General features: G+C 35.4%; 2 protein-coding genes across 2 annotated transcripts in view; one reads left to right on the forward strand and one right to left on the reverse strand.

Moving 5' to 3' along the window:
* Positions 1-5,041, reverse strand: part of steap2 (STEAP family member 2, metalloreductase) — a 10,137-nt gene extending 5,096 nt beyond the window's left edge. The window contains exons 1-3 of the mRNA XM_059524993.1: positions 4,913-5,041; positions 2,947-3,485; positions 687-1,214 (exon numbers count right to left, since the gene is read on the reverse strand). Of these exons, the coding sequence (XP_059380976.1) occupies positions 687-1,214; positions 2,947-3,447 (1,029 nt within the window). The 5' untranslated portion in view covers positions 3,448-3,485; positions 4,913-5,041. The remainder of the gene's footprint in view (positions 1-686; positions 1,215-2,946; positions 3,486-4,912) is intronic.
* A 2,201-nt stretch (positions 5,042-7,242) lies between these two features.
* On the forward strand, positions 7,243-8,884 carry LOC132115762 (uncharacterized). Its single transcript, XM_059524172.1, has 5 exons — positions 7,243-7,518; positions 8,099-8,207; positions 8,283-8,402; positions 8,502-8,580; positions 8,673-8,884. The coding sequence occupies exons 1-5, from the start codon at positions 7,421-7,423 to the stop codon at positions 8,762-8,764; spliced, it is 498 nt and encodes a 165-aa protein (XP_059380155.1). The 5' UTR covers positions 7,243-7,420; the 3' UTR covers positions 8,765-8,884.
* Positions 8,885-13,496: the final 4,612 nt, after the last annotated feature.

The raw sequence follows: 13,496 nt of genomic DNA on the forward strand, positions 1-13,496 counted from the left end.
TATGCTGCTCAGTGCTCCTGTAGTCTACCACTGAAAACAGAGCGCCCTCTCGTGGCTGTAGACGGTAATGTTTTCTCTTGTTTCTTGGTTCTAAATAAATGCGACTTATAGTCCAGTGCGACTTATATATGTTTTTTTCTTTGTCATGGCGTATTTTTGGACTGATGCGACTTATACTTAGGTACGACTTATAGTCCGAAAAATACGGTAGTTGGACAAGTTAATAAATTACATTTGAGAAAACTTAATTATGTCTGCTTTTGAGGTCTTAATACGGCCCTGCCTCTAACCCACGTAAACCCCAACTATGGCCCTGTTTACAGTACAAACCTTGTAAGTGAACTATGAGGGCAAACAAACAAAACAGAAACAAAATAATCGTTCATTAATCGTAATCGAGGTAAAATGTTCAATTAATTGAGGTTTTGACTTTAGGCCATAATCGTCCAGCCCTACATCATTGTTAATTAACAACGATTATTAATTATGCTTAGTATTAATACTCTATTAATTAATCTCTTTATGTATTTATATATGTATTCATATATTTATTTTATACTGTATTAACTATTATTATTATTGTTGTAATATTAGCCACACCCTCAAAACATAAAGTCCAGAATAAAAGTATGAGGAAACCAGACAGTGAAACTGCTGGCTCTCACTGGTGTAGAACACACACAGACCTGCTGATAGGCCATGTTGAGCATCAGGTATCTCTCCGAGCGTCTCATGGGCAGACAGAGGCTGTACAGCACGTGAACACAGCCAAAGAAGAAGCTCAGCAAGCCCAGCTGTTTGCGGCTCTCCAGCCAGCCCTCCAGCCAGAGCGGGAAGCGGCGGTACTTCGTCCCGTAGATGAGCTGGTACACAGCAGCAAGCTGTCCTGCTAAATACACCAGCGCTAGCAGAACGATAGCCACTGCAGGCAGCGTCCTGTTCACTATCTCCAGAGGAATCTTGTAGAAAAAACTCTGTCTGGTCTTCATATAAGGATGGATAATATCCCGCACAAAGGAGTACGCGAAAAAGAAAATGGACAAGGCGACCGCTGTCAGAACGGGTCCTTTCCAGGCGGTGAAGAGATGCAGCGGCATATTCTCAATCTCTTTGGCAGAAGAGAGCGCACCCATGTCCACAGGGATGAAAGTGAGCTGACGGGCCAGTTCAACGAGCTGCTGTCGAGCGTCCACTGAATTACTGCAAATATAGACCTGTAGAAAGAGATTACAAGCAATCAATTATCACTCCTTACAAAACCCACTGAGGCTGATTTATTGTTGACCAGATCATTGTTGGCCAATTCCAAATTTAAATTATATTGGGAATACCAGATTTTCATGTGGTCTCAGACTTTAGATCCCAGTGTTAATATGCATGATCGTTTACAGTAGGAACAATTCCCTAGAACCCATAACTAGAGTGGAATTAATTCACTGGGTTTATAAGGTATCAAAATTAGACTGTGAGATAAATGCAAGTTAATGGCATGGCTGTAATGGATCTTTCATTGTGTTAATAAAACCTTTTCCTCTTTCAGCTCATAGAGTTTCCCAAGGAGGGTAGATCATCTGTTCATCATTTAACATTTACTTTCACTGCTGGCTGGAAGAGCCATGGATCTCTGCTAATGCAAGGAGACATAATCGAGATCATCATCTTCATTCCTTGGACACCAAGTCACTTCAGGATTGTCATTAGCATATAGAGGACTGTATTTTGTTTCTGACCCACAGCATTAAGCACACTGCTGAACACAGCAGGGTTTGTGATATTTAATTCTTGTTGTATTTTATTTAGCCTATACTGCAGTTATAGAGCAGTAAAACTTTAGCAAAACTAAAACTATTAAAAAAAACTAATTTGTTAAATGAAATAAAGAAGATCTATGTTGTTGAAACAAATTTCAAGTATTTTGTCGTTAATTGAAATAAATCGCTAAAATGACATTTCAATATTCGATGAAAAACTACAATTAAAATAATAAATATTTCCTTGTCAACTTAGTGAAACAAAATAAATTGAAATACAAACATGTTTGAAAATAAAACTGAAATAATAATAATTACAATTTTAAAAAGCACATAAGAGAATTAGTAAAACAAAAAATGAAACATGAAAACAAAAATTAAAGCAACTTCAAAATATTAATAAATAGGTTTAAGTAATAAATTACTAATAAAAATAAATTAAAGCTGAACAGAAATACTTTTTACAAAATAACTAAAATTACAAAAGCACATATCAAAATCGCTAAAACTAAAAATGAAAACAAAACAAAACTAAAAGTAACTTGATAAGTTTTATATTTATAAGTTTAAGTAATAAAATTGCTAAACATAAAACTGAAATAAAAAAATTAAAGCTGAGCGGAAATATTTATAGTAGTAATTACAAAGGCACATAACAGAACTAAGACTAAAATTTAAAAATGAAAAAAATACTTCAAAATATTAATAAATAAGTTTAAGTACTGAAATTACTACAAATAAACTGAAATAAAAATAGATTAAAGTTTACTAGAAATATTTAAAGAAATAATAATAATTACAAAAGCGCAAGAATTACTAAAAATAAAAAAAATGTTTAAGTAATAAAATATTCAAAATGAAATTTAACTAAATAGATTAAAGCTGAACAGAAATATGTATAATAATAATAGTAATAATAAACACTAAAGCATGTCACAGGATAACTAAAACTAAAAGTATAAAATGATAACAAGTTGCACTGGTACTATATAGACTGTGAATGAGTCCAGGTTGAGACACTGTTTCTTGATACACCTTGCACAGACTGTTCTGAAGCTCTGAACAGAAACATTTCAACTGTGTGTTTTAATTGGCCAAGCTTGTTAAGTCTGATTATTTACCTCTGCATGTTTAAAACCTTTAATTTTTCTGAGTCTTGTGGCTATGGAAGTACTCTGAATTTTGTACAACGTACCTGTCGACTGGAGCCTCTGGGGCCCGACTGCATGGCCCAGGACGAGATCACATTGAAGCCTTTGACCACAATGGATTCTGGGAATAGGGACGCTAGGTATTCTGCATTTGATTCTGGATACTGGTTGACCCGTCTGTTGTTGCTGACATCCACCAGTATTTTTCCAGCCAGCAGGTGTTTGATGTCCCAGAGAGAGGAATAGTGCTCTCGGCGAATGGCCAGGAACACGATGTTGGCCTTCCCCACTGCGTCCTCGTGATGGGTCACATCTACCACGTGCGGGAATGACTCGGCCACTCTTTTGGGCTGACGGCTCCCCACCACCACGTGAAAGCCGCTGCGGAGCAGCCGCAGGGTCAGGCTTTTGGAGAAGTCTCCAGAACCGATGATGGCGACCGTGGGCTTGCCCGGTCCCTCTTTGGACCCGTTCTTCAGCCCGTTTGGTAGGAAGCAGACTTTGGTGCTGGCCGGGCTGCTGCCCAGCAGTGAGATAGAGTCCATTTTCAGGCCCGAAGCACCTCGTACTGGATCTCAAGACACTTATGGAATAATGATATGGTTAAAAAAAGACAATCTCTTTAAACTTGTCAAGAACTAATATTTCCTTTATTTTGTAGAAATGTGTCCGGATAGCATGATTTTCATTATTGTATTACATTTATGTACTATAAATGAGAATCTAATGACAATCATCATTGAGAATAATGACCATTTAAACTCGCAAGTAAACTATCTGGATGCAGTATTGAGAATTGGGTGGGAAATATGCTTAACTGTTATTAAAGGGGTCAGATGATGCTGCTAAAAAGAACATTATTTGGTGTAATGAAATGTGTTTATGCTGTTTAAGGTTAAAAAAACACATTATGTTCCACATACTGTACATTATGGTTTTTCCGCCTTCTGAAATGCATAGATTTTTACAAGGTTCATCGGTCTAAAAAAAGCAAGGTGTACTCTGATTGGCCAGCTATCCAGTGCATTGCGATTGGCCGAATACCTCAAGCGTGTGATGGAAATGTTATGCCTCTTAACATATTGTGATTCCCTGTCCGGCCGGCGCATTGAGACATAACATAACATAAAACATAAAACCATAATAAATGTGATATAAGCATGATTTCTAGTCGTATCTTCTTTTGGAAGGCCAAACAAAGTAGTTTCGCTTTCGCATGAGAATGAGCCGTTTTAGGGGGGCGTGGACGAGTCTTAACTTTTATAACATTTACATTTATTCATTTAGCTGACGCTTTTATCCAAAGCGACTTACAATTGCTATATATGTCAGAGGTCGCACGCCTCTGGAGCAACTAGGGGTTAAGTGTCTTGCTCAGGGACACATTGGTGTCTCACAGTGGATTCGAACCCGGGTCTCTCACACCAAAGACATGTGTCTACAGATGTTTACAGATCTTCTTTATGCATCAAAAGCTTGTTACACTCCAAAGAGAAAGGAAAAATTTAAATCGCATCATATGACCCCTTTAAAATAACAATGCAAATAATAATAGTAATAATAATAATAATAATAAAATACCAATAATAATTCAATATTAACTATATAAACAATAATAATATTACATTACATGTTAAAACAATATATACATATTAAGATCCACAGGTTGGATGCATGTAAGGCTTCCTCATAAAAACCTGTTTTAAAAAAATGTAAAAAGGTATCCATGAATACAGAATCGAATAGAATGCCATGACTTTGAAATCTCAGACTAGCTGTGTGACCTGTTAAAGAGTATCGAAGGTGATTGTTTGCTGGTATTGATACAATATATAATACATAGGCTATCATTCTTTGTTCATCAAAAAAAGAACAGAAACAATATTTAACCTATATATTTATGTAATGTCAGGGGCTGGTTGCTGTGTAAATCATGCATGATGATGGTAGAACAGAACATGACGCCACCGATATGTAATTGCGAAAAACATCTCAAGGTTATAACGTTACCTGTAATGGAATCTGCCGTGACACCATCGAGCAAACAGATGAGCTGTGTGTGTCTCCCCGGTGACTGTTTCCCCGCACTCTGTTCTGTCCGTTAGATTTGCACACAGTCGCACACGGAGAAACGGTGAATCTCTTCATCGAGCAGCAGCTGATACTGACCACTGGCTCCTCAAGGGGGCGCGTGGAGGCTCAACGAGAGAATTCTTCTTTGAGTCAAATGTAAAAATTTAGAACGCTTTTATTTCACTGGAAATATTTGTGCACGTAACAGAGTAATCGTTTTAATCTATACATTTTGTTGGTATTGACCCTCACATACAAATGGAGATAAGTCCCAATAATCTTTAATAAACAATTTTGAGAAACAATCATTCATTAATCACCAACGAACGTGGTTTGTTCATCCTACTCAGCGCTGAGAAAAACAACAGTTGCCACGTGACTTTAATCATAAAAAATAAACTGATATTGTCTAACAGCCTTTGTATTAAATAAACCCAGTTAAGAAATGAAGTGGGAGAATTACTATTTAGACTGGTTCGTTTTTAACAATTTATTACCTTCTTGTAATCATAAACCAAGATTCACGATAATCTGCCGTTCTTGGTTTTTCTGTTTCTATGTTCATGGAGTGCTGCAGCATGTTTCTGATCTTCTGTGTGTGAAGACAGCCTCTGCAGCAGGATGCACCTCTGGGTTGATCTAGGCTGCTAACTCAGTACTATTATAGTTCATAGTAAAGCACCATGACTGAGCAAGATATGTTTAAAAGATGTTTATATAGGCCAAGATGCTGATTTTGAAGATGTAGTACAGGCAAATAGACTATGTTCATTTATTTTCATGAAAATTAAACTATTAGAAGCTTTTAGAATAGTGTTAATGCACATAAAATAGGCTACTCTTTATCTGTTAAACACTTTAAATATGCAAATTATGCAATATCATATAAAATATGCAAGTGATAGACCCCACAGAAAATGACTTAATAATGTGTATCTGTAATAATGTGATGAATAATCCACAACCTCTTCTCATAACATTGTTTATTTAACAATATTTAAATATTTAACATGCATTTGGGAAAATAAACTAGTTTTGTGCCTGTTTTAATTCAGGTTATGTTTGATAAAATACCTCAGAAAAAAACTGTCAATTACTAGCAATATTTTTAAAAATAATAATTATTTAATTCAGTTGAGCTTATTTTCTGATTTCTGGTGAATTGCAGATCACAGGTGAACAATGTAAATACAATGCACTGCGCAAAAACCCTTTCAGCCAAAAACTGATGACATTTTCACGTGAGAGGGATTGAAACAATTCATTAAAATTAAAACCCCGCTATTATGGGCTGTGCAACAGATTACTGGAAAAACCTGATAATAATGAATGACATATTTCACCATATCTCAGTGCTGGTACACAGAAAGATCAAAACAGACAGTATACTGGTTTAGGTTTAATTTAACAGATAGATAGATAGATACTATAAATTAGGTACAATACAAATAGACTGTGACATTTACTGCTTGACCTTGTGTCAAAATCTGTGACACCTTAAGGTCCTATCTTTGGCAGGAGTGTGGACAGAGGGAGAGCCAGGAGGAAGAGCATGCTGACGACAACATGTCAATTTCTCCAAAAATAGCGTCTATGCTCTTTCCTCCAGTCCTCTGATGAGTTCACACTGCTGTTTACCCCTCTTCTTCTACATCTTCTGTGCAACAGCAGGACATCAGCTTCAGGCCTGCAGATACAGCATGTTGTTCCTGACCACAGTGGTGAAAGTCACTTACAGTGAGACGGGTAAAGCTGCAGCACATCCTGGAGGAGGTCAGAGGACTGTCATATGACTTGCTGTTAGCAGGATTTTAGTGTACAGTTTGTGCATTGTATATGGTTTGAGACCGTGGTAGTGATTATTAAAGTGTGTAGTAATGTATTAAATGTTGTTTCTGCACATCTACAAAAGATATTTTGAAGGACATTTATGTGTGCTCCATAAATGAAAGTTAGTCATACAGTTTTGGTGCAACCCAAGTACTGTAAATGATGACTGAATTTTCCTGTTTAAATGTTTCTTCCTTATCTGCCTTGTCCAGATTGTCCTACAAAAATTCACCAGCTTTGTTTTTCACAAATCCCTAATGTTTGTTCTAGTTTCTGATCCTCAATTTAAATAGGACTGTTAAGAATATGAGTAATTAAGTTTTTTGGGGGGGTGGGGTTGGTAGAGGACATCAGGGAAGGAGTGACTTTAATTCTACGTTTGAAAACTCACTTTAAAAAACGTCATCGTTCTTACTTCACACTGAGCTCAGTGTTCACACACCCTATAGGCCTGTTTCTTCTTTGAGAGTTCAGTTGATGTTCTAATTAAATTAGGCAATTTCCCTCGCAGCCTCACTCATGACCATCCTATGATTCTGTTTCTGTCCTGTAAAGACCTCTGGAAAACGTTCATCTCTGACTGAACCAGCTGCAGCTACGAGACTGAGAATAATCATGCGTTTCTCAAACTTGCTCTTTATTGCTATTGTGACATTAGGAACATCTGAATTCTGCTCTGCTGGACCTCTGCATGCACAGTGCAAAGTCGAGTGGTAAAGTACTAATTTGTGTTGCTTTTTTATAAAAAATGCGTTAAAGAGTATGAAATCTTTGGCATTAGAGTTGCATACAGAATTTTACCTTACCTTTGAGAGGAAACTTAAATAATGCAAGCGTATTTGTTTATTTTATAATTATTAAATGTATATATATACATGTTTTGATTAGTTAACCAAAAAAGTTAAATCTTAAATCTTTAAGTTTAAACTGTTTTGTTTCTAGAAGTACATTTCCATTGAGAATTTTAGCTGTTTAATCACTATTTTTCTCTGTTAATTTCCCACTATTATAATATGTAAATGTGGTTATAATGTTTACACAATATATAATGTATTTCATTTCTAAGTTTTCTTATTATGAATTAATTTAATTTTAGATTTTGGAGAAAATGCATAGTATAAACTATAAAATAGTAATTTTATAGTACAATAGTATAGTTCTATAGAGTTATAAAGCAGATGTGGAGTTTGGGAAAAGGCAGTTTTTAAGTAGACAGTGCAAAAGCTTCTGTTTCCACTAGATGGCAGCATATATTGTACGTAGGTAGCTCTAACGGTGTATGGCGTTTCCCAGGTATTTCAGTCTCCCTTGTAGGAGTGTGTATGAGGCTCTGGTTGCACAAATTAAAAAGTGGAGGACAGTCTCAACCTGTGCCACGGGAGGCGAGAAATGTCTCTACAAGGTGGGTGATTTCATGTAAAGAGATGCATTTAGAGTATGTATCATCAGTGTAAATTACTTTCTTTTTCTCGTGTAGTTGCAGTCTGCATCTGTGCACTTCATATCAGCCAAACACACAACTCCAGTGAAGAAATACGTTGATGACATCAACTTCAGACTCATCTCCTATGGATTTTTCACACACTGCCATGTATCTGTAAGTGTTTCTATCAAAACAATAATCTAAATTTGACTTAATTTATATAAGAATATCCCTTTTTACCAAGCAAATTACCTATTTAAACTATTTCCCGAGGCCATGTCAGTGTCAGAGACCTGGTATGCTGTCACAGATCACGGCACCAACTACTGTAACCTCTACAACTTAATGGAAGGTAACTTTGGACTAAACAGCATAGTGAATTTGATGGAAACATTATTACTGTAAAGACAAAACCAGCTTCTGAGGTGTATTGTCTGTGTGCAGGAAGTGGACTTACTGAAGCTCCAGGATACAAAGAGATCACCAGTGACTTCCTGTGCACCCAGCGCTCATCTGCTAACTGTACTGTGTACTAGCTCGGAAACGAGACTTGTTATGTGCACATTTTTATATTAACTTTTGTGGCTTTCAATTATCTTTATTAGATTTGAAGGCATATGTAATCTCCTTAAAATTGAAAAAATAAGATTTTAACCAACATAGGAAATACAAAAAAAGGAAACTGCAAGCTGGCTTCCATTATGTATTAATTGCATAAGAACTTAATAGTTAAAAAATAAAATTTATAGTTCTAATGTTGTTGTTTATTGTGTAACTCTTCTAAAAAAAAGACATATTCTGGTTTATTCTTTGCTTAAGTTTTGTGCTCCTGCGCTGTATTTTCTGCCTCAATCAATACGGATGAGTGTGACATTTCTTAGCACAGTGTTTGGAGACAAATATAGCAGTTCTCAATGGTGTTAGGCTCAGTGTTCTGCACGGACATTCTCTCTCTAAGGGCAGCAATATGCTCCGGTGGGTGCAGCCATCCATCGTGAATGTCTAGCTCTCATCACTGAAGTCCTTCTGGCTGATGTCATCAGTCTCTGTCTGCTGCAGTGGCGCTCTGTCACCAGAAGAGGGAACTGTTCGCAAGTTTTTTTTTTTTTTTGTTTTTTTTTTGTACGGTTGGTGCAATGTTTTGATTAGATAAATAATGTCTACAAATTAATTAAATTAAACATTTTTTATGTTTTTTATTTTTTTCACTATCATAACTAATATTTGACATAGCGTTCTTTGAAGCATACTTTTTTTTAAACAAGCATATTTTTATTTTCTCAGTTTTCTCAACCTTTTTTTATTTTGTATTATTATTTAGAAAAATGTGACTTCCCACATAAATACTGGTGGTCAAAAATGTAACCCATGCATTCAATATTCAGGGTTGACAAAAGGTAAAATATGAGGTTAACACTAGTACAGCAGTGAGGAGAATTCATGGAAGAGATTGGATAGTCTCTTGAGTGAAAGACTGAAATGGTCGCTCTCAGGTGTGAGAAGTTTAAGTAGCTGAAAGAAGAAAGGTACTCCATTACAGTCCAGAATATTGCAGAGATTTTTCACATTTACTGAACCATTACTGTAGAGTGAGAGACACAGTATTAAATAATGTCACACATGGAACCCACACAAACCTTTTATAAAACTGCAGAATCTGTTGATCTGTGCCAGGAGGAGTAGACAATACTGTGCCTGTAAACAAGAGATATACAATTAGGGAAAACAGCGGATTAGCTCAAATTAACATTCTTTGAAGCTAGATCAATTATATCTTTGTCATTTTTGCTTACTGTCAGTTTCTTTTTTTTCAATTTCTACACTGGGAGCATTTTGAATCTCTCTCAGAACCGAGTTAGCTGAATTTAAGCACTCTAGCCCTCAACATAACGAAGTATTTCATTGATGAAAGGGTGCACAATCCTTTCAAAACCAATTAAAGAGGCCTTAGCCCGCAGGGGTGGTGAGTGGAGGGCTGACAGGAGACCACAGAGGACCTCAGAGAGGTAATCAGTGCCTTGCTTTTGAACAATATTGAAAAGCACAACAGTATCGCACAATAAATCATGTTGAGTCACCTGCACGGTTCTCAAGGACAAACGGGTCGTCTCCTTAAATGCACCCTGTGACATGTTCACCTTTCTGTCTGCTGTCAGATTGTTTACTTATTTACAGTGTGTGTCAATGGCAGCATGCCGCTCGTTATTAAAGCATGATATTAAAGCATTAGTTATTAAAGCTAGTTATCAAACCACAGTAGCACTGACAACGGATCAACATTAGATTTTCCTTGATAATTATAATAATAAAATTGCACATTTGTGTATTTTAACAAATTAATTAATTGATTAACAAACCAAATAGTGAATGTTGACTAAACATTGAAAATTGATTGGCAAACTGATACTTACCTTTACAAACAGACATTGAACTGACTTCTGCTTGCTATCTGGGTATATACCATGGAAATAGTTGAAGTGTCATATGTAAAAAATAGTGTACATTGATATGGTAGTCATTATATATATTGTTATATATATATATATTGCAATATATATATTGTTGATTGTATTTTTAGTTTGTATATCTTTTTTTTATTAAAAAACATTTTGTTTTTTATTTTTTAAATTACTTTAATTTTTTATATTAAAAAAAAATGACGTTTCTTAAACAGAGCTAAATTTGAGTAGTTTGCACAACATTGCATATTCATTTAAAATATATTAAAGTGGTTTTCTGGTATAAACATACCCCTACTCTTAAAGTAAAAGAGAAAAATATCTGCATAATTAAAATTCATGTAACAGTAATTTTGCATTTAAATTTACATCTATATTTGTAGTCGGTGCCTATGTGTCAGTGCAGTGTTGTAGGGGTCCAAACACTGAACCTTGTGGAACCCCAGTGTCTTTCCAGCTGACTAGTTTCGACCTGTTACCCAGATAGGACTCCAAGACATTGAAGTTGCACCTGAGGCACACCTATGTGTTGTGTTATTGATGCTGGTCAGGTTCTTTTCACATGACGTGAATATCAACTTACGTCTTTACCACACCACTTTTGCCCTCCAATTTGGCCTTCTCCTATTTATACTTTATAATACCATCATCTGAAAATCTCTCCTGCACAATCAGACCTGCATATGTCGTTATACTATCAGCACAGATTAAATTCTACTAGCATCATGGAGCGGCATGCATATCCCGAGGACACATAGGCAGAGATCGCTACCTGACAGCATTAGGCCTGTCTCCAGCACCCCTCTGACATCTCTTTCCCCTCACTAGGCCTGTCATCACCAATCTTGTCCCCTTCTCACAGGAAAAAAATCGCAGGAAGAAACCCAACGTGTTCTGTGATTGGGATGTGTGAACTTGGAATGGAGACCATTAATCTGTTGCACCCAATGTCCCCTGAACTTAAGATAAACTGGTTTACTTTTTCTTTAGTTTGTCATAAATCAGTTGCTGACCATTGCCATTTTTTAGCTTTTTATTCTATTACTTTAATATTGTTGTATTATTTATTTTCTTGCTGCTTTATTTGAATGTATTTATATTTTATTTATTTATTTGACTAAATCAAGTGGAAGCCTATTTCTGTTACAAAAGAAAAAAACATGGTTTGGTAAATCTTAAGTATGATATAAGTCATAATAATAAGAAAAAATATAGAAATTATAAGAGTAATAATACTGGCCTAAAAGGTTGAAATTATGAAATACCATGTCATAATTATGACATAAAAAGCTAAATTAGGAGATACTAAGTCATAATAATGACAAAAAGTAAAAACTATGATTTCTAACATAATTATGACAAAAAAGTCAAAATTAGAAGATACAAAAGCATAATAATGACATTAATAATGAAAATTATGAAATTATGAGATACTACATAATTATGACATAAAAAGTTAAATTATGAAATACTAAGTTGCAATACTAACATAAAAACTCGAAATTATGAGATGTCATAGTTATGACTCAAAAATCACAATTAGGAGATATACTAAGTCATAATAATAATATTAAAAGTTGAAACTATGAGACAATAAGTCATTATGATAAAAAATTTAAATATGAAAGCATAATAATGACTAAATTTTGATGTTTTATCTCATAATTATGACTTTTGTCAATTTTGCTTTATCTCAAAATTTTGATTTTATATGATTATTTATGTATTTATTTATTTATTCACTGAAACGTGCTTCCATTATATTTGGTTAAGTTGGGAAACTGTGAAAAAATGGGGTCGCAAGCCAGATTAAAACACAATTACCACAGCTCATGTCAGATCATATGCACAAATGCTAATCTACATCTTACACAGCTTATGTTGTAATTTGTAGATTCAAATAAGACCAAACAAAATGGTTTAAATCCCCTTACTTTTTAAAAAAGCCTGATGTCTGTCCTTTGCCACTGATTCATGTGAGTGAAGCATCAGTAAAATGTCTTTGCCTTTTCTCTTCATGAGGTTCTGCACGAATCAGCCTCCATCAGAATGCTCAACAGACTGTCTATTTAAAGCATCCAGCCACTCATTTGCAGGGGTGGTTTGCCTGTAATATTATTTTCCTTTTAGATTCTCAGTGCATTAATGAAATCCTCACTCACATGATTTCATTTGGCCTGTGCGTTAATGGCGAAGGAAGTAATAATTACATTCAAATATTAATTTGGGCCCGGAGACAGAACCATGAATCATTAGCGCTCACTATGTCAAACACAAGCACCTGTCCCTTTTCTTTTCCCAGTCTCTGACCAGATGAATTAAGATGACAAATAATTGCAATTCCCTTTGTGGAGGGCATTAAAAAAAACACTTTTGGTAGAATTGGTTGAGCAAAGAGGGCAAGTGATGAGACTCATTTGTTATGTGGTGTTCTGAACACGCTCAAGCTTAATGACGATGAAGAGAGACAGAGATCAAGGACGATATTGGGTTTGTAGTAATGGCCGTGTGATAATCGACATGGAGATGGAGCTATAGGACTCAAATGTGTCGTCTGTTTGAGAGTTCCGGTGATGTTGAGAAGGTGGGTGAGTTAGAGAGAGATTTTGGGGAAAAATTATAAGAGGAGGAATGTTTTATTGCTCAGACGTTGCTAAATTTAAAAACCAGGAGGCTTAATGGAGTTGAGTTGTTTCATTTGAGCATCAAATGTGTCTCATGTTTCTACTGTAATAAAATAAATGTAGATAACATATTTGGAGTTGAATTCTTTGAGTCTTTTTATTGCATATTTTAAGGGGGTTCAGTA

Source organism: Carassius carassius, chromosome 35 (genome assembly GCF_963082965.1).
Source record: "Carassius carassius chromosome 35, fCarCar2.1, whole genome shotgun sequence".
In the NCBI taxonomy this organism is placed as follows: Eukaryota; Metazoa; Chordata; class Actinopteri; order Cypriniformes; family Cyprinidae; genus Carassius; species Carassius carassius.

Bases quoted from the DNA above. Each gene is read 5' to 3' on its own strand.
- LOC132115762 (XM_059524172.1), top strand. From the start codon at position 7,421: ATGCGTTTCTCAAACTTGCTCTTTATTGCTATTGTGACATTAGGAACA. The intron at 7,519-8,098 runs GTAAAGTACTAA...GGCGTTTCCCAG, and splicing joins GCACAGTGCAAAGTCGAGTG to GTATTTCAGTCTCCCTTGTA. The intron at 8,208-8,282 runs GTGGGTGATTTC...TTTCTCGTGTAG, and splicing joins GCGAGAAATGTCTCTACAAG to TTGCAGTCTGCATCTGTGCA.